This window comes from Oncorhynchus gorbuscha, linkage group LG03, assembly GCF_021184085.1.
Source record: "Oncorhynchus gorbuscha isolate QuinsamMale2020 ecotype Even-year linkage group LG03, OgorEven_v1.0, whole genome shotgun sequence".
Lineage (NCBI taxonomy): Eukaryota > Metazoa > Chordata > Actinopteri > Salmoniformes > Salmonidae > Oncorhynchus > Oncorhynchus gorbuscha.
This window is the reverse complement of record NC_060175.1, coordinates 20,602,839-20,623,653: the sequence shown is the minus strand read 5'-3', so window position 1 is coordinate 20,623,653 and position 20,815 is coordinate 20,602,839. Positions and strand designations below refer to the sequence as shown.

Here is a 20,815-nt window from a genome sequence, read left to right as displayed (position 1 = left end):
TCCCTGACCTGACAAGGTACAAATCTGTCGTTCTGCCCCTAAACAGGCAGTTAAACCACTGCTCATAGGCCGTCGTTGAAAATAAGAATTTGTTCTTAACTGACTTGCTTTAAAGATAAAATAAAATATTCCCAACACGCAATGATTGCGTCAAACTAAACTCAAGTGTTATTGTAATGGTGAGAGGTTAGCATGTTTTGGGGGTATGATATTCTGTATCTGTAACTTTCTCACTCATCATTATTCACGATTCATTCAGGACTATCCGTAATAGGTAATGGTAGCATCCACAACAATGAGGTTGTGTTTATGTAACAGTATAACTTTAGACCGTCCCCTCGCCCATACCCGGGCGCGAGCCAGGGACCCTCTGCACATATCAACAACAGTCACCCACGAAGCATCGTTACCCATCGCTCCACAAAAGCCGTCCCCTCGCCCATACCCGGGCGCGAGCCAGGGACCCTCTGCACATATCCGTCCCCTCCGTCCCCACGCCCATACCCGGGCGCGAGCCAGGGACCCTCTGCACATATCAACAACAGTCACCCACGAAGCATCGTTACCCATCGTTCCACAAAAGCCGTTCCCTCGCCCATACCCGGGCGCGAGCAAGGGACCCTCTGCACATATCAACAACAGTCACCCACGAAGCATCGTTACCCATCGCTCGTGGGTGACTGTTGTTGATATGTGCAGAGGGTCCCTGGCTCGCGCCCGGGTATGGGCGAGGGGACGGTCTAAAGTTATACTGTTACATAAACACTACCTCATTGTTGTGGATGCTACCATTACCTATTACGGAGCAAGTGACGTCACCGATCGAAACGCTATTCAGCGCGCACCACCGCTAACTAAGCTAGCCGTTTCACATCCGTTACATTTAGAAACAGGACTGAGTTTGGGAAACCCTGTGCTAAATGATTCAAATGTAAAACATAGAAACCATGTGTTTGATACGTTTCATTAATTCTGTTCCAGTCATTACAATGAGCCTGTCCTACCCAATTAAGGTGCCACCAGCCGCCTGTGCTGGGGATCCCCCATCCCCACACCCAGTGCTGATGCTTGCATAGCTGTATAAGTGTGTTAGGTCTTAAAATAGTTATTTTTACCTATTTGTCATCACATCGATTCCATAACCTCTAGGGCAAAGTGTCCTTTATTTACCTTGTTGGGTATCTTCTTGAATTACTTGACTATTCAAGGTAACGTCATTTCCTCGACAGGCAAGTAAGCGCAAGTCTAGCGGGCGACAGCTGCTCGCGTCGAAGCTGAGTTTACTATATATGGGCAAAGCCAGGCATACGGAGAGTGCCGTAAGCTTCCGTGTTTGTGCGATTAGCAGAGTCCAGAACTGCCGGTGGATAAGGGAGGTTTGGCGTTTCATTCATCGGAGGAATTAACACAAAATCTGCGAATATGACCTATGATTTGAGTAAGTAGTTTTATTGGTTTCATTTTTGAAATAATATACATTAAAGATGGACCTTTAATCGTTCCCTTAGTACAATGAGTGCTTCACCACAGAGAAACAGCTAACGTTAGCTAGCTAGCTACTGTAACTACGTGTGTAAGCACTAACCTCGCCCATTCTGAATTTTCAATCACATTCCTTGTCTTGAGACATCACACCCCTGCCAAAGTTATTCTGTAACTAGGTAAATAGCCACGTATTCATAAGAGTTTCCTCTCATTGGATGGAGCTTGAAAGGGAACCTACACTGTTTTGAAATTGTTTGAAGGAAATATGACACTCGATTTCTGCACGAAATATGCAACGCAGTGTTGACATGTCACTGAGTGTGAGTGATTTTAGTAACACTACACAGTCGTATGTATATTTTACACGTATCTGCTAACGTGTAGTTAATGTATCAGCTAAAAGCAGAGGTACATGAAGACCTATTTATTGTCTTTGTGACAGACTGCTATTACAGGTCGTCTGCTATGCATTTCAGAGGCCTGGCATCATACATAATAGAAGCAGCAGTGTCATTTAGTTTGTATTAATTGAAGTGTAGTTTTGATTTGTCCGTTTTTACAGCTTCTGTAGGCTGATCTTAATGTGTTTTTTTTATACCAACCAAATAGGTCAATGCTTAGACTAACTTAGATGATGTTGTTATTATTAATAATACACATTTCCTTGCCGTTCACACAGAGCATGTATTTGCCAGCCTCCCGCAGATGGAACGAGGAGTTGCCAAAGTCCTTGGTGGAGATCCCAAAGGCAACAACTTCCTCTACACCAATGGGAAGAGTGTCATCATCAGGAACATAGATGTAATTCCTTAAATCTAATGGACATATCACTTGACACATTGTTGGCAGCTGATAACCTGAAACTCACAGGCCTATATTTGGGTGTGTTCATTTACAGTAAAACGTCTGAACTGGGCTGGTCAGATTTTATAAAGTATTTAACCTCTTCCCGAGTCTATATTGTGTGTGAGAACCTGTACTAATGTTCAAGCTTTGCCTTCATCTCTGACAGAACCCTGCCATAGCTGACATCTACACCGAGCACCCTCATCAAGTTACTGTTGCCAAGTATGCTCCCAGTGGCTTCTACATTGCGTCTGGAGGTAGCTAGATATTTATGACCTACTTGTGTGCATGTACTGACATGTATCTGTAACTGATAGATGCGCACACACACAGACACTACATGTTAATGTATTTTAATTGTAGTATTTTTGTTTTTTGTCCTGACTTTTTTGTTGTCGGACTCCAGTAAGACTAGCTATTGGCGTTGGCTAATGGGATCCTAATAAATCATGTCTTATCATAAAACATGCCAAGAAATGTGAATGCTTTTTCAAATTCACTCGGATCTCATCTGTCAATGGATTTGTCTTAATTGTGAATAATGACAAGACCTGTACCTGGTCTTCTCATGCATGTGGTTTCTGTGGAGAACATCTTATTTGCACAAAGACAAATGGCCAGAGATAATTTTTATGGTAGTGATGCCAAATCTACAACGTTCAAATATGTTTCCTACAGATGTGTCTGGTAAGATCCGTATCTGGGACACTACCCAGAAGGAGCACCTTCTGAAGTACGAGTACCAGCCTTTTGGGGGCAAAATCAAGGACATCGCCTGGACTGAGGACAGCAAAAGGATTGCTTGTGTGGGAGAGGGACGTGAGAAGTAAGTCTGTAGGGCCTAGTTCAGACCACATGCAGGACAGGGACATGGTGCCTGTACCGTTATCTTACAAATAAGAGCTCGGGTCCTGCTAACAGTGCAGCATTTACACTTTGGTGAACAATGGTTGTACGTCCTGGAGGATTGCATAAGCTTTGTCTGCTGTCAACGCGTTATGGGGTGTGCAGGTTTTTGTTCCACATCAGCAATAACATGTCCATGAATTATAGAATCATGATCAGCTGAATCAGGGTTGTGTTAAATTAGGCATATGCCAAACTCTTTTGAAACTAAAATTAACATCCTTAGTGGGTATGTTCAGTTGATGCCTCCTTTTTGTTCAATTGCTTCGTCCTGTTTTGTCTTCTGAACATGTCCCCAGAATGTTGGGGCAACAGCTCTCAACTCTAGTGACTAACCCTGTTGTAAACATTCCAGTATCTGACATGAATTGAATATTCAATTACTAGACATCACTTGAACCCCTTTAAAATGAGATTTCGGACGTCAGAAGATTAATTCAAAAACACCCTTCACCCAAGACTTTCATAACTCCCCTAAAACTTAGATAAGGTTGTCTCTTTCATCTATGCACTTATGAATTATGAATGATTTGCTTCTATCTAGTGAATCGCTGCACATTTTGCATTGCATCATGTCCTGTCCCACTTTGAATGTGTGTGTTCTTCCTTTCAGGTTTGGGGCTGTGTTCCTGTGGGACACTGGCTCCTCAGTGGGCGAGATCTCGGGCCACTCCAAAATCATCAACAGCGTGGACATCAAGCAGACTCGTCCCTACCGCCTCATCACCGGTAGTGATGACAACTGTGGGGCCTTCTTTGAGGGACCCCCTTTCAAGTTCAAGTTCTCAAGCACAGTGAGTGACCTTTTCTCAATGAGTCTCAACTCGTCTCTGGCCTCCCTTTTTATAGAAAAAGGTAATCGAGCAGAGGCGGCGAGGGGAAGTGGACAAATGTGCTTGTATGAAACTACTACTCCAATTGTGCATCAGGCAAATTACATTTACAGGGTGTAATCCCAAAATGTATGAAGTGATATCAAATCTTGCTAGTTGTGCAAGACATTTTGTAGATAAAAGGATACATAGCATATCGTTTTTAAATCTTTGCAAGCTTTTCTCCTACAAGAAAGCAATTAGCTGATTCAAGGGGGGTGGGAGATTTCATAACTCTTAGGTAAAAGGACTCCGGTAGGATATACTTGTTCCTTGCCAAAATGAGGCTATTGGGGAGGATAGTTTTCCATTTGCCTACTAACTAATTGACACTCCACTTGACCACTTATCGGTTTGTGAGTTACAGAGAGAGGGCAGAGTACAGAATTTTCCCCAAATTAGAAAAGGCTAATGTGACTGACATTTCTGAAGAAATTTGGGAATTGATTCTGGATTTAAAAAAAATATATTTAAAAAAAAAGAGTATTTCCTTTTGGTACTACAGACCTTTTCACTCGGTTGGCCCTGTCGTGAGCACGGACGGAAGTCACGGTGGGAAAAGTACTCAATTGTCATTCTTGAGTAAAAGATGAAAGATAACTTAATAAAAGGTTACTAAAGTAAAAGTGAGTCACTCAAGTAGTTATTTACTGGGTAAGTCAAAGTATTTGGTTTATAATATACTTAAGTATATAAACAATTTCAAATTCACTATATAAACAAATCATACGGCACCATTTCTATTGACAGAGTGTGCCCCTGGCTATCCAACACCTTTACAAATTAAGCATTTTTGTTTAGTGAGTCCGCCAGATCAAAGGCAGTAGGGATGACCAAAGATGTTGTCTTGATGAGTCTGAATTGGACCATTTTCATGTCTTGCTAAGCTTTCAAAATATAATGAGTACTTTAGAGTGCCATGGAAAATGTATGGAGTAAAAAGTAAAAAGTAAAGTATAAAAAGTATATATATCGTAAAGTACAGACCCCCAAAATTGACTTAAGTAGTAATTTACACCACTGGGAAGCCATACATTTGTTGACCATGGAACGTATCAGTGTGCGTCGGAGTCAAGCCAACTTTGGTTTCTTTTAAAGCGCAAAAGGCGATTTTTGACATTGTCTCAGTCACTTAGCTCATGGTGCTGAGCTGCTGATGACATTAGTCTGGTTAACATGCTGAATTCTGACGAGGCTTTAAAGTAGGGCTGGGAATTACCAGGGCCCTCATGATAGGATATTACTTTGGTGCTGATATGATATGTATTGCGACTCACGATTCTCACAAGTCTATGTATTGCAATTCGATACTGCACACTGACTTGATGTTATTGCTCACCATATGTCTGCTGCTGAGTGACGAGCGAGCCATGAGAAAGTGAGTTTTGATCAGTCATGGAAATAAAGTGCTAAAAACAAATTGGCTCACTGTTTAAAAATAAGATGGATAGCAAACTATCAAGGACAAATACTGGAATTTTGGTGCGGGTACATCCGACTAATATTATTTTATTTATTTTTATTTCACCTTTATTTAACCAGGTAGGCAAGTTGAGAACAAGTTCTCATTTACAATTGCGACCTGGCCAAGATAAAGCAAAGCAGTTCGACAGATACAACGACACAGAGTTACACATGGAGTAAAACAAACATACAGTCAATAATACAGTATAAACAAGTCTATATACAATGTGAGCAAATGAGGTGAGAAGGGAGGTAAAGGCAAAAAAGGCCATGGTGGCAAAGTAAATACAATATAGCAAGTAAAACACTGGAATGGTAGTTTTGCAATGGAAGAATGTGCAAAGTAGACATAAAAATAATGGGGTGCAAAGGAGCAAAATAAATAAATAAATTAAATACAGTTGGGAAAGAGGTAGTTGTTTGGGCTAAATTTTAGGTGGGCTATGTACAGGTGCAGTAATCTGAAAGATGCTCTGACAGTTGGTGCTTAAAGCTAGTGAGGGAGATAAGTGTTTCCAGTTTCAGAGATTTTTGCAGTTCGTTCCAGTCACTGGCAGCAGAGAACTGGAAGGAGAGGCGGCCAAAGAAAGAATTGGTTTTGGGGGTGACCAGAGAGATATACCTGCTGGAGCGTGTGCTACAGGTGGGAGATGCTATGGTGACCAGTGAGCTGAGATAAGGGGGGACTTTACCTAGCAGGGTCTTGTAGATGACATGGAGCCAGTGGGGTTGGCGACGAGTATGAAGCGAGGGCCAGCTAACGAGAGCGTACAGGTCGCAATGGTGGGTAGTATATGGGGCTTTGGTGACAAAACGGATTGCACTGTGATAGACTGCATCCAATTTGTTGAGTAGGGTATTGGAGGCTATTTTGTAAATGACATCGCCAAAGTCGAGGATTGGTAGGATGGTCAGTTTTAGAAGGGTATGTTTGGCAGCATGAGTGAAGGATGCTTTGTTGCGAAATAGGAAGCCAATTCTAGATTTAACTTTGTATTGGAAATGTTTGATATGGGTCTGGAAGGAGAGTTTACAGTCTAACCAGACACCTAAGTATTTGTAGTTGTCCACGTATTCTAAGTCAGAGCCGTCCAGAGTAGTGATGTTGGACAGGCGGGTAGGTGCAGGTAGCGATCGGTTGAAGAGCATGGATTTAGTTTTACTTGTATTTAAGAGCAATTGGAGGCCACGGAAGGAGAGTTGTATGGCATTGAAGCTTGCCTGGAGGGTTGTTAACACAGTGTCCAAAGAAGGGCCGGAAGTATACAGAATGGTGTCGTCTGCGTAGAGGTGGATCAGGGACTCACCAGCAGCAAGAGCGACCTCATTGATGTATACAGAGAAGAGAGTCGGTCCAAGAATTGAACCCTGTGGCACCCCCATAGAGACTGCCAGAGGTCCGGACAGCAGACCCTCCGATTTGACACACTGAACTCTATCAGAGAAGTAGTTGGTGAACCAGGCGAGGCAATCATTTGAGAAACCAAGGCTGTCGAGTCTGCCGATGAGGATGTGGTGGTTGACAGAATCGAAAGCCTTGGCCAGATCAATGAATACGGCTGCACAGTAATGTTTCTTATCGATGGCGGTTAAGATATCGTTTAGGACCTTGAGCGTGGCTGAGGTGCACCCATGACCAGCTCTGAAACCAGATTGCATAGCAGAGAAGGTATGGTTAGATTCGAAATGGTCGGTAATCTGTTTGTTGACTTGGCTTTCGAAGACCTTAGAAAGGCATGGTAGGATAGATATAGGTCTGTAGCAGTTTGGGTCAAGAGTGTCCCCCCCTTTGAAGAGGGGGATGACCGCAGCTGCTTTCCAATCTTTGGGAATCTCAGACGACATGAGAGGTTGAACAGGCTAGTAATAGGGGTGGCAACAATTTCGGCAGATAATTTTAGAAAGAAAGGGTCCAGATTGTCTAGCCCGGCTGATTTGTAGGGGTCCAGATTTTTCAGCTCTTTCAGAACATCAGCTGAATGGATTTGGGAGAAGGAGAAATGGGGAAGGCTTGGGCGAGTTGCTGTTGGGGGTGCAGTGCTGTTGACCGGGGTAGGAGTAGCCAGGTGGAAAGCATGGCCAGCCATAGAAAAATGCTTATTGAAATTCTCAATTATGGTGGATTTATCAGTGGTGACAGTGTTTCCTATCTTCAGTGCAGTGGGCAGCTGGGAGGAGGTGTTCTTATTCTCCATGGACTTTACAGTGTCCCAGAACTTTTTTGAGTTGGTGTTGCAGGAAGCAAATTTCTGCTTGAAAAAGCTAGCCTTGGCTTTTCTAACTGCCTGTGTATAATGGTTTCTAGCTTCCCTGAATAGCTGCATATCACGGGGGCTGTTCGATGCTAATGCAGAACGCCATAGGATGTTTTAGCGTTGGTTAAGGGCAGTCAGGTCTGGGGAGAACCAAGGGCTATATCTGTTCCTGGTTCTAAGTTTCTTGAATGGGGCATGTTTATTTAAGATGGTTAGGAAGGCATTTTAAAAAAAATATCCAGGCATCCTCTACTGATGGCATCCTCTACTGTACCCCCCCCCCCCCCATATCTAATTTAAAGAGGGTCCCAGAACAGCAAAGAACACTCTAGTGAACATATTGACAATATTGTAGTCAAGGTGAACTACACTCTGCTCTTGGGCCTATGCATTTACAGTTTATTTGGACCACTTGACCTTTTCCATGTTGTATCTTCTAACCTTATTCTAAAAAGGATTCAATGGATTTCTTCCTCATAAATCTACACACAATGACAACTTTTTTTATTTGTATACATTTTTTGCAAAAAATAAATAAAACTGACACTTTGCTATGACACTTGAAATTGAGCTCTGGTGCATCCTGTTTCCATTGATCATCTACAACTTGACTGGAGTCCACCTCTGGTAAATTCAATTGATTGGACATGGTTTGGTAAGTCTCTATATAAGCTCCACAGTTGACCGTGCATGTCAGAGGAAAAACCAAGCCATGGTAGAGCTCCGAGACAGGATTGTCTCCGACCATGAGAAACAAGATTCTCTGGTCTGATGAAACCAAGATTGATCTCTTTGGCCTGAATGCCAACCATCACGTTTGGAGGAAACCTTGCACCATCCCTGTGGTGAAGCATGGTGGTGGCAGCATCATGCTGTGGGGATGTTTTTCAGAGACTGGGAGACTAGTCAGGATTGAGGGAAAGATGAACAGAGCAAAGTACAGGGAGATCCTTGCTGAACCTGCTCCAGAATGCTCAGGACATCAGACTGAGGCGAGGTTCACCTTCCAACAGGACAATGACCCACACAGCCAAGACAATGCAGGAGTGGCTTCGGGCCAAGTCTCGGAATGTCCTTGAGTGGCCAAGCCAGAGCCCGGACTTGAACTTGATGGAAAAGCTCTTGAGAGACCTGAAAATAGCTGTGCAGTGGCGCTCCCCATCCAACCTGACACAGCTTGAGAGGATCTGCAGATAAGAATAGGAGGAACTCTCCAAATACAGGTTTGCCAAGCTTGTAGCGTCATGCCCAAGAAGACTCGCTGCCAAGGTGCTTCAACAAAGTACTGAGTAAAAGGTCTAAATAGTTATGTAAATGTAATATTTCAGTTAATTTTTAAATTTGCATACATTTGATAAAAATCAGTTTTTGCTTTCATTGTGTGTAGATTGCAATCTATTTTAGTAAGTCTAATGTAACAATGCGTTGAGGGGTTTGAATACTTTCCAAACGCACGGTACATTCTTGACAACTTTTTTTTGAGTGCTTCTCAGTTTCTCAGGATCAGTGTTTTATGTACTTTCACATGGTGTCAACTGCAAGTTGAGGTTCGTACAGACTGACCTCAACTTATTCAATAAGTATCCTTTTCAAAAAATGTTTTGGTGCTTTATGCTTAGCAAACACTACCTGCCTTGGAGCAGTCAGCTTTTTTGCAGTTTTGGGATGATGTGTCTGGATTAGGGTTTGCTACAGGCTGCCACCAGTCACTGTTTGTGGTCTTGGGCCAAGTCCATACACATTTACTGCTTATAAATCCACATTTTAGTCCCATTAGGCAAATTTAGCAAAAAAATATTGGGTGGGGGTGGAGAAACAACAATCAATACATTGCAGAATTAAAACCTACTACAATTCAATGTGATCCAGCCTAAAAAGAAAATAATTTATACTCCTCTGTAACAGATACTTTATTAAGCACGTGACCTCACTCCGCAATAATTGAGACTTGTGAGATCTACTATATGGGTGTTGAAAAAGGGAACCGTATGTATCGAAACAACTGATTCCTCTGAAGAATTTCTGCTCAGGGTCTCCAGAAGTATGTTGTCCCTTCTGTATGTTTTACATTTATTTTTAAATTTGACCTTTTATTTAACCAGGTAGGCTAGTTGAGAACAAGTTCTCATTTGCAACTGCGACCTGGCCAAGATAAAGCAAAGCAGTGTGACACAGTTACACATGGTGTAAACAATAAACAAGTCAATGACACAGTAGAAAAAATAAAGTCTATATACAGTGTGTCCAAAAGGCATGAGGAGGTAGGCAATAAATAGGCCGTAGGAGGGAATAACTACAATTTAGCAGATTAACACTGGAGTGATAAATGAGCAGATTATGATGTGCAAGTAGAGCTACTACTTGTTGTCCGGACAACATGCCCTCCGACTTGACTCCCTGAACTCTGTTTGCAAAGTAGTTGGTGAACCAGGCGAGGCAGTCATTAGAAAAACCAAGGCTATTGAGTCTGCCGATAAGAATATGGTGATTGAGAGTCAAAAGCCTTGGCCAGGTTGATTAAGACTGCTGCACAGTACTGTCCTTTATCGATGGCGGTTATGATATCGTTTAGTACCTTGAGCGGGGTTGAGGTGCATCCGTGACCGGCTCAGAAGCCGGATTGCACAGCGTAGAAGGTACGGTGGGATTCGAAGTGGTCAGTGATCTGTTTTATTAACTTGGCTTTCAAAGACTTTGGATAGGCAGGGCATGATGGATATAGGTCTGTAACAGTTTGGGTCTAGGGTATCACTCCCTTTGAAGAGAGGGATGACCACAGCAGCTTTCCAATCTCTATGGATCTCAGACGATATGAAAGAGGTTCAACAGGCTGGTAATAGGGGTTGGAACAATGGCGGTGGATAGTTTTAGAAAGAGAGGGTCCAGATTGTCTAGCCCAGCTGATTTGTACGGGTCCGGGTTGCAGCTCTTTCAGAACATCTGCTGTCTGGATTTGGGTGAAGGAGAAGCTGGGAGGCTTGGGCGAGTAGCTGCGGGTGAGGCGGAGCTGTTGGCCGGGGTTGGAGTAGCCAGGAGGAAGGCATGGCCAGCTGTTGAGAAATGCTTATTGAAATGTTCGATTGTCATGGATTTATCAGTGGTGACCGTGTTACCTAGACTCAGTGCAGTGGGCAGCTGGGAGGAGGTGTTCTTGTTCTTCATGGACTTTAGTGTCCCAAAACTTTTTAGAATTAGAGCTTCCAGATGTGAATTTCTGCTTGAAAATACTAGCCTTTGCTTTCCGGACTGACCTGCGTGTATTGGTTCCTGACTTCCCTGAACAGTTGCATATCGTGGGGACTATTCGATGCGATTGCAGTCCGCCACAGCAAGTTTTTGTGCTGGTCAAGGGCAGTCGGGTCTGGAGTGAACCAAGGGTTATGTCTGTTCTTCATTTTCTTTTGAATGGGGCATAGTTCTGTATATTATTCCTTTTTTTTTTCAAATAAGTTTTTTTTAGAAAGCTGGCACAATGAGTTAGTCAGGTAACTGTCAAATTACTTGCAATATTTAAGAGACTTAAAATTGACAGTATAATTGATAGACAACAACCAATATACAAATGTTGCTTTCTTAAATTAACCAGAAAATCAATAATAGTCCTTTTGTTTTGGAAAAGCTCAAGTCTCTAACAATCCCCTACCCCATCCTAGGACCACAGCCGGTTTGTCAACTGCGTGCGTTTCTCTCCAGACGGGAACCGCTTCTGTACTGCTGGCGCTGACGGTCAGGTGAGTCCGCTAGCTACCAGAGCTGCTCCATGGTCAGGGACCCAGCATCACTAAGGTGGTCTCAGAACCCACCACAGTTGATAGAACATTGACAGCCTGTCTTAATTCTTCTAGAATTGTATTTTATACTGAACAAAAATATACACGCAACATGTAAAGTGTTGGTCCCATGTTTCATGAGCTGAAATAAAAGATTTCAGACATTTTCCATACGGTCAAAAAGCTTATTCGGTCAAATTTGGTGCGCATTTCTTATTTTGCCAAGATAATCCATACACCTGACAGGTGTGGCATATCAATAAGCATGATCATTACACAGGTGCACCTTGTGCTGGGGACAAAAGGCCACTCCAAGGTTGTCACACAATGCCACAGATGTCTCAAGTTGAGGGAGTGTGCAATTTGGCATGCTGACTGCAGGAATGTCCACCAGAGCTGTTGCCAGAATTTAATGTTCATTTCTCTACCATAAGCAGTCTCCAACGTCATTTTAGAGATAATGGCAGTACACCCGACCGGCCTCAACCGCAGACCACGTGTAACCACGCAAGCCCAGGACCTCCACATCTGTCTTCTTCACCTGCGGGATCGTCTGAGAACAGCCACCCGGACAGCTGGTGAAACTGAGGAGTACTTTTGTCTGTAATTAAGCCCTTTTGTGGGGAAAACAAATTCTGATTGGGTGTGCCTATGCCCACCCATGGCTGCGCCCCTGTCCAGTCATGAAATCCATAGATTAGGGCCTAATTAATTTATTTCAATTGAGTTCCTTATATAAACTAACTCAAAATTGTTGAATGTTGTGTTTATATTTTTGTTCAGTATATTTTAGTGAATGTGTGTGGTGGCGGGGGATTAGAAGTACAGTAGAAAACAGCTGTAACTCAGCACATTATGTCAGATACTTTCCAGTGAACTGACAAGAATTGCTGACTGGAGGGCAGTAGTAGACAGATGGGTGTTTCTACGTGGCTGTTGAAATTCAATTTTACTCTACAGTACTGGTTCTTACTAGAATTGTCAAATTGCCCTGTTTTCCTAGATCTTCCTATACGACGGAAAGACTGGCGAGAAGCTTGGGGCTCTGGGCGGAGCAAAGGCCCACGAAGGAGGAGTCTATGCCGTAAGTATCTCGACGGGGTTTCTCTTATTGTTCAACTTTGCCTGGTGGTTTGAGACATGTAGGCATTGGGTTTTTACTTTAGCCTGCTGGGAATGGAAACGTCAGTCTTTTTCCTCTTCAGCATAACTTGTCAGGCTTCACTGCTGAGGGGTGAACACCCAGTCAAGATTAAAGCTGCCATGCAGTTGCTAGAGGGACTTGAACGTAAACAAACTAAATTAAATGCTTTCCTTTTCAAATTAGAAGTGCAATGTGTTCCTGTGAAAACAAAGTCAAACTTTCTTGTACCCACTGCATTTTAAAACACTATTTCACTTTGCATGCCCCCAACAATATTTGATTTCTAGGAGTTTGAATTGGTGATTGAGTGTAACAAGATAATTAAACTGTATCTAATGTATTCCATCACTGGCATATCTGAACTGGGATTCTAACCCACAACAGAACATGCATTGGAATGTCTAGTTCCAGTGTGACTACTTCAGGTCTCAGGAAGACCGTAGTGATTAACTTAGCCATCTGCTTAATAAAATGCTTGGCACTGTACATTTTGCATTACCAAAGAGAAACTATAGCGGCACAGGTTTAATCTGAAAGCATTGTGATAACCGACAGTGATGTGATGCCTATTTGTCACCCTGGGTCCACTCCTTCCCCCTGTTCTCCTTCAGGTGAGCTGGAGCCCTGACAGCTCCCAGCTCATCTCTGCCTCGGGTGACAAGACTGTGAAGCTGTGGGATGTGGGCACCAGCATGGCCCTGACCACCTTCAACATGGGCGCCGACGTCATGGACCAGCAGCTGGGCTGCCTGTGGCAGAAGGACCACCTGCTCAGCATATCCCTGTCGGGCTACATCAACTACCTGGATAAGAGCAACCCCGACCGGCCGCTCCGCACCATCAAGGTAAGCCTAAACCTTCTTTCTCATGACAGGGTTTTCAGAATGCAATATGGTGTAGTGTGAACACATCTTAGAGTTGGGGAATGAGGATCAGGGCTTGAGGGTGTTTAATATTTAAATATTTTTTACAATTTGAACATAACTGGCAGGCTTAATCTCCTGATATTGATGCTCTGCCCAGAAACGGTCCCTAGCTGACTTGGCTTGTCTACAAACATTATCCTGATCACATAATCTTCCTTTAAAGTTGTCTTCAAGTCACTCGTTACTAAACACAAGCACATAGTTCAGTAACAGGAAAGGAGATGGCATACAAGTGGTTGTCAGCATTCCTCAAAATGAAATGGTTAATTTTGACAGTTTGCTAGAGTCCCATGAAATTGCACAATGATGGAAAATGCTGAATTGGTGCCAAAACTGAAAGTATCACTGCGACACTTGAGTCAAATAGAATGAATGAATGTTCTTAACTGACTGTGCTAAATAATTCTCTCACATTATGTGCCTTACAGGGTCACAGCAAATCCATTCAGTCCTTGACAGTTCACAAAAACAAGGGAAGGGCTTACATCTACTCTGGCAGCCATGACGGGCACATCAATATCCTTTCACTGGGAAAATGAAGGCATGCTGTGTCAACACTGAGGCATATTAATGATGAACTGCTTTCTGCACAGTCCAATTCCCCTGAATGAATGGGGCTTATCTAGGTGGTTGGCATTTGGAACACAATGAGCCTAATAAATTCCCTCAAGTGTTAATAGTCAAAGCCTTGTGTATTCATAACCCAGTAGCAACATTGGCACCTAATGAAGAATCACATAAAATGTAATGGCCATGTCTGCTTATATTCCATTACATAAATGTACTGCACATAACTGTTGCGGATGTCCTTGTATCCATCTGTTAGTTTAACAAGAGGCCCACACCACCAATGTTATGGTCCCTTGTGTTAGATAAGATCTGCTCTGCTGCCCTCTCCTGGTGTCAGTCAGACGATCCTTAACTGTGGCTTCCACATTACTGGGATGCCGAGACCGGGGAGAACAACTGCTTCTCAGGGAAGGGCCACAGCAACCTTGTCACAAAGATGGCGGTGGATGAGGCCGACCAGCTGGTGACTTGCAGCATGGATGACACTGTCCGCTTCACCAGCATGACAAAGAAAGAATACAGGTGGGTCCAGAAGTGTTCTATACTGAAGGTAGTAGATGAGATTAAAATACAGATTTCACTGAAATATTTATCAGTTCTCTTATCTCTAGTGAGGGTAGCTTTGTAATTATACTGCTTCCTTATGAGATTCACTTTTTGTCATTGGACAAGATGGCTGTTGTGATGTCGTACTTTCGGTGTGTTCATTCGTAAACCAATAGTGACATGTATATTTGACACCTGTTCACTGGACATGCTACCTTGTCCTGGACCTGCTGTTTCAACCCTCTTGCTCTCACCTGACCTCTGAATGCTCGCCTATGAAAAGCCAACTAACATTTACTCTGGAGGTGCTGATGTGTTGCACGCTCTATAAACACTGATTATTTGAGCTTGCTGATCATCTATGACCGTTTGAATGTCTTTAACGATCTGGCCTTAATGGTTATGTACTCTTATCTCGACCTGGCACAGCCAGAAGAGTGTGGTTTCTTCTTAGGTTCCTGCCTTTCTAGGTATAAATGCTTCAGCTGCGTTACTTGCTCTTTGGGGTTTTAGACTGTGTTGCTGTATAGCACTTTTTGACTTCCGCTGATGTAAAAAGTGCTTCATAAATCCATTTGATTGAACACTATTAATGATATTGGAAAGGGCAGAGGTGGGACCAAGTCATTGGTGTTAAAGTCTAGTTGCAAGTCAACATATTTGTGACTCAAGCCCACTGTTCCTAGGCAGTCATTGAAAATAAGAATTTGTTCTTAACTGACTTGCCTAGTAAAAAAATAAAAAACACCTCTGGGAAAGGGTATGTTCAGTTAATAGTGAATCTATTGACATGTTGACCCCCCCCCCCACCAAACTGAGTTGTTGTAGAGAAAAAACTGCGTGATGACGTAGTGCACACGATGTACTTTTTCCCGTAAGTTTTCATGTACTGAATAAAAATCTGAAGTGTGTGTTTCCGTCACCTTTTCAACTCTACTATTGCATTAAATAGCAAATGTTCCCACTCTGCTCTTGCATTGTGCACTCTAGCCAACAGTTTGCAGGTAGATTGCTGATAGGCTAGTCTACATGAGGTTATGGATAAATTCAATATTTTATTTTTTCCAACGTCAGTCGAGCATTGATCATAATGGCAACAAAATAAGACCCTAGATATTTTTTGGACAGCTGCATCAAGCTCATTACCATTCACTTTCAGCACCCTGTGAAGTTCATAACTTATTTCAGCTGTAGCCTAAAACTCTGTGGTTTCCTGAGTCGTGGTGGGAGGACCACACCATATCGTATGACTCCAAGTTAGCGTTGATATAATGGTTATTATATCAATGTTTGCACATAACGGCGTCCACCGCCATTTCACGTGTAATTGCCAACACAAAGTTCTGACCGTGTCGAACTAACAAATTGTTGGCATTTATAAAATTCCCCCGTAACTTCATGTCTTTTTTTTTTGTTTTTATAGGGTAGAACCAGCCATTGGTGTGGCTGGAAATGTGGTTACTAACAGTTTGTTTTTGCAGTGCTTCCAACCTGGTAAAGATGGATGTCCAGCCTAAACATGTTTCCGTAGCAACAGGGGGGCTCACATTGGCAGTGTGCATTGGACAGGTAACAAAATCCTCTCCTAATGTGTGCCAACTGATTTCACTCCAGCATCATAGTATGGTAGACAGTGTTGTCAACACAAATAAGTATTTTGTGTCATTCATATATGGGTGACACCATTTAATTGTCTGTTCTGGATTGTGTTAATATTGACTGAATGTGTGGTTGTCAGGTGGTGTTGCTGAAGGACCAGAAGAAGGTGTTCATGCTGGACAGTCTGGACTACGAGCCTGAAGCAGGAGCCATCCACCCAGGAGGCAGCACTGCGGCAGTGGGCGGAGCAGTAAGTCTACATATAGGAACTTCATTTGAACTGGAACTATTATAGCTTAGTGTTAGATCATACTACTTCAGATCCATCTTAGTGTGGGATCAATGACAGTTTTCCTGAATAGCCTGATTATACACATGCACTTCATGTGATACGCAGAAGCTCCAGATCTTTTGGTGCTGCTGACTAAAGATCCCAAGAAGTTGGATCCACAGCCACTCTGCACTATTAACCAGTGCTATGAAACTCTGAGGGAATGATACTGTTGTTCAACTGATTGCTGATTTTATTTAGGTGTGGGTTGGATCCAACTACTCAAAATTCCTCCCCTTGTCCATAGTATTTCTTTGACACCTCTCTCCCTCCTCCCGGCAGGATGGGAAGGTCCACTTGTATTCTGTCCAAGGCAACACTCTGAAGGATGAGGGGAAGAGCATGGAGGCCAAAGGGCCAGTCACAGACATGGCCTACTCCAAAGACGGAGCCTACCTGGCCGTCACTGATGAGAAGAAGGTCGTCACAGTTTTCACTGTGGCGGATGATTACTCGGTATGCAGTCTCCCACGCATCCATCTCGAGCTAAATTTGCAAAAATAACCTATTAACATGTCCCATATTGATTTTCCTGAATGCTCAAATTATATACAATAAATATATTCCTAAAGCCCAATGAACAGTAAATGCCATTTGGGTTTGTGAATATCAGTCGGGGGTAGTGTAATGCATACAACCATCCCATCAATTTGAGTATGAGTGGAGACTTAATGTTGGATTCTGTATCCATTTCTGTTAATCCCCCTCCTACAGGTCAAAAATGATTTTTATGGACACCACGCTAAAGTAGTTACCTTGGCCTGGTCCCCCGACAATGAGCACTTTGCCAGCGGTGGAATGGACATGATGGTCTACGTTTGGACAGTGAATGATGCAGACAAGAGGCTGAAGATCCCAGGTGAGGGCCAGCAAAGGTGGCACACACACCCACATAGAGAAGTGTCTGAAGTTATTTAAATCCTCTCTTTGTTATCGTATTCAGATATTTGAAGTCATGGAAACTGAAGATGTTGCTCGGATAATGTGTCGCCACTCTCGACAGGGGTGGGGTTTTAAACTGCTGATCTTTCTGTAGCAACTATTTTGAGCTGGTAGTTTAATTTGTGAGGACAACAAATGTTAACATTACAAAAAGTACGGGGGGGGTGTTGTGATAATAGAAAAAAATCACATTTTAAGTGTGTGCTAACTGGCGAGGAAGCTATCTTGTAGTACCATTGCTGCAGAATTTCCCCAATGTTCCCAAATGTAATTATTTTCACCACCGCTAGATGGCAGTATCTTCCTTAGACACCATCATTCTAGGGCGGCCTTAAAGTATGTACCTGTTAATGGCGGGTCGTGATGTGTCAGAGTAAATTTATAACTATTTAAATAATTATTGGAATTGATTTGGCCAAGTGCATCTACGGTCTCTGCTCAGTTTGGCAGCTGTGTGAGAGGGGGATGCCCGTGTCAGTTTGGCAGCTGTGTGAGAGGGGGATGCCCGTGTCAGTTTGGCAGCTGTGTGAGAGGGGGATGCCCATGTGTTTCGCAGTTTTCTTGATCACTCCGCGACACACACTGCAGTGCTGTCAGCCGTGACTTGTCATTCCCACCCGCCATCACTCTCCGCTGTTATCAAATGGACTCATGCTCGCCACAAGTTCTGACTGAGCTCAATAGTTATGAAACGGATATACAGCGATGAGTTTCTCTCCCTTTCATACGAACTTCTAACGAGGAGCGCCCACAATGTGTTTTGAGCGGTGAAGTGCTTAGTAATGGCTCTCAAATAGAAAAAATTAATAAAATGACACGTCCTGACCAAACATCCACAGCATGATGATAAACCCAGGGAGTTCTTTGAGAACAGGGCAGAATGCTTCAGGAAACGGTGCTTCGACAGTGGAATATTTAAATCTGCTAGCAAGGCATTGTTGTAATTTTATAACAGGTGATGATGAGCAGAAATAAGGCAGTACTAACTCATCGTAGCTGTGCGTTTCTCTTTTCAGACAATCCCCTTGCCTTGTACACAGGTAGTAGCTAACATTCACCAAGCAAGCTAGTTACTGATAGTGCAACCCTAGTAACAGTACGGAAGAAAAATGATCAGGCTTACTGTACAGCTTACTGTAGAAATTATTTTAAACTTCTGGGTTGTAACTGTTGCTGTTACAATACAATAAATTGTATTCTTAACTGGAATAAACTGAGGCAAGATGCTTTTTGAGGCAAACACCCAATTGTGGATTGTTCATCTACAGCAGGAAGCAGTCGCCTGCCTGACTGAGAAAGCAGTAGATGTTCTGGTCCAGTTTGGCACCACATACCTATGTGAGTCAGGGTTCACAACTCTGACATACTTAAAAACCAATACAGGAAGAGTATGACCTCAGTGTTGCACTTGCAAAAACAGAGCCCAGAATATACATGCTTTTTGAAAACTTCAACGAGCCACACCTCTTATTAGGACTCTGTTGTCCACATCTGTGTGCTGTGATCAATCAGTTTATTCCAGTTCAGAATAGAAGTATGTATTGTATTTTAACAGCAACAGTTTCAACCTAGACTTTCAACTATTTCTACAGTAAGATGTACAGTAGGCCTGGTCATTTTTCATCTGTACTGTTACTTAGTGCAACCCTATCAAACTGAGCCTGTGTGTTCTGTTGTACATCTGTGATGTGATCGATCTCTTTATTCCAGTTCAGAATGAAAAGTATTTATTTTAATAGCAACAGTTCCAACCTAGACAATGTGTAAGAGTGTTTTTAATACCGATGTAAATATCTATTCATGTTTGATTTAATTTGTTATTTTTGTCTATATTCCATTTGTTTTAGGCATAAGGGCAATGAAATGTACAGACTTTTAACCACATGCTCAAGTTTTTAGCAGCAGCACATACTGTATATTCACTCCCAATGTTTTAAATGTTAGCCATATGACATCACTTATGTTCTCGCATCCCTTTCCACAGATGCCCACAGGTTGCACCATGTCAGTGGCCTGGCCTGGATAGATGAACACACGCTAGTGACCACCTCTCATGACGCCAGCATCAAGCAGTGGACTCTTAAATTCTGATCTGTACAAGAACGGATCATTAGGGACAAGGACTACTGTAGACCGCTCTCTTACTCATATAATATTGTATGTATCTAATTGGTCTCTTGTCAGCAACCCCTAAAATTGTCGGTCACTGCAGGGAAAAGCTTATCTAAAGCAAGAATCCCAACGAAGTATTTTTCTTTGATTCTTTTAAACGGTTCACTAATGCACGAACAAAGAAAAATAACCCAAATAGCTGCATTGATATCAAGCTTTTCTGGTCAAGGAAACAAATAGTAAACTCAACATTCCAGAGGCAACAGTCTTATGTCGGTTCAAACTGAAATGCCTGTGGTTGGAGAGTTGTTTCATCTGAACTCTGTTAACTTGGAATGACGACATTTATGGGGGAAAAATTATCCTTATTGACAATGGAGGTATATTTCAGTTACATTCCTGAATGGGATTGGGTTGCGAATGAATTGCCCTCTGATTGTGCTTGTCTGTTAGTTCATGTTTTCAGCCGAGGTTGATGTTACCATTTGTATGGGAGTGGGTATTGAGCTTTTTTTGCCTCTTCTTTGACTCTATAATGTCAATGTCTTTCAGAATGATTTGTAGTTGGAACAAATGTGATTGGGGGAGCAGTAGTAGGAACTTAAACAAAGAAATTAATCATGTGTACAATCAAAATGCTGTCTATTCAATGAAGCTCCTGTACTGTTGCCATTTTTTTTTTTTGGCTCACGATGTTCCAGTCTCACACTTTTTACTTTATTATAATTTTTTTTCTTTTTGTGATGCTTCCACTTTTTCCTGAGGGTGGATATTAATGACAATAAAACAAAAGTTACTAATTTCTAGCAACTCATGTCCATTTCGTGCTACTAATGTTTAAATTAATACTGTGAGTTTCTGTCAATTGTTGATACCATTTCTATGTCTCTGCGTGCAGTATGAAGGAAGTTAGTTTCGCTAGCCAATGCCAACTAGCTTTTGTGGAAGACTGGTACCTGTTGATTCCCAGACCTGGGTTCAGATACTATTTCAAATATCTCAATTACTTTCACATACAATGCCTATAGAAAGTCTACACCTCCTTGA

At 42.5% G+C, this 20,815-nt stretch overlaps 1 protein-coding gene across 1 annotated transcript; it reads left to right on the top strand.

Annotated features, from left to right (window-relative positions):
• The first annotated feature begins 1,279 nt into the window (after positions 1 to 1,279).
• Positions 1,280 to 20,572, top strand: LOC124027475 (WD repeat-containing protein 1-like). Its single transcript, XM_046339893.1, has 15 exons — positions 1,280 to 1,438; positions 2,165 to 2,286; positions 2,498 to 2,588; positions 3,010 to 3,157; positions 3,851 to 4,031; positions 11,482 to 11,559; positions 12,602 to 12,682; positions 13,354 to 13,587; positions 14,097 to 14,184; positions 14,604 to 14,760; positions 16,266 to 16,353; positions 16,523 to 16,633; positions 16,997 to 17,170; positions 17,429 to 17,573; positions 19,641 to 20,572. Exons 1-15 carry the CDS (start codon positions 1,423 to 1,425, stop codon positions 19,745 to 19,747), a joined length of 1,821 nt encoding a protein of 606 aa, XP_046195849.1. The 5' UTR covers positions 1,280 to 1,422; the 3' UTR covers positions 19,748 to 20,572.
• The last annotated feature ends 243 nt before the right edge of the window (positions 20,573 to 20,815 follow it).

What these genes read in the sequence shown, in the direction of transcription:
- LOC124027475 (XM_046339893.1), top strand. An exon ending in TGGCAGTGTGCATTGGACAG is followed by an intron (nt 16,354 to 16,522) that starts GTAACAAAATCC and finishes TGTGGTTGTCAG; the next exon opens with GTGGTGTTGCTGAAGGACCA. An exon ending in CTGCGGCAGTGGGCGGAGCA is followed by an intron (nt 16,634 to 16,996) that starts GTAAGTCTACAT and finishes TCCTCCCGGCAG; the next exon opens with GATGGGAAGGTCCACTTGTA.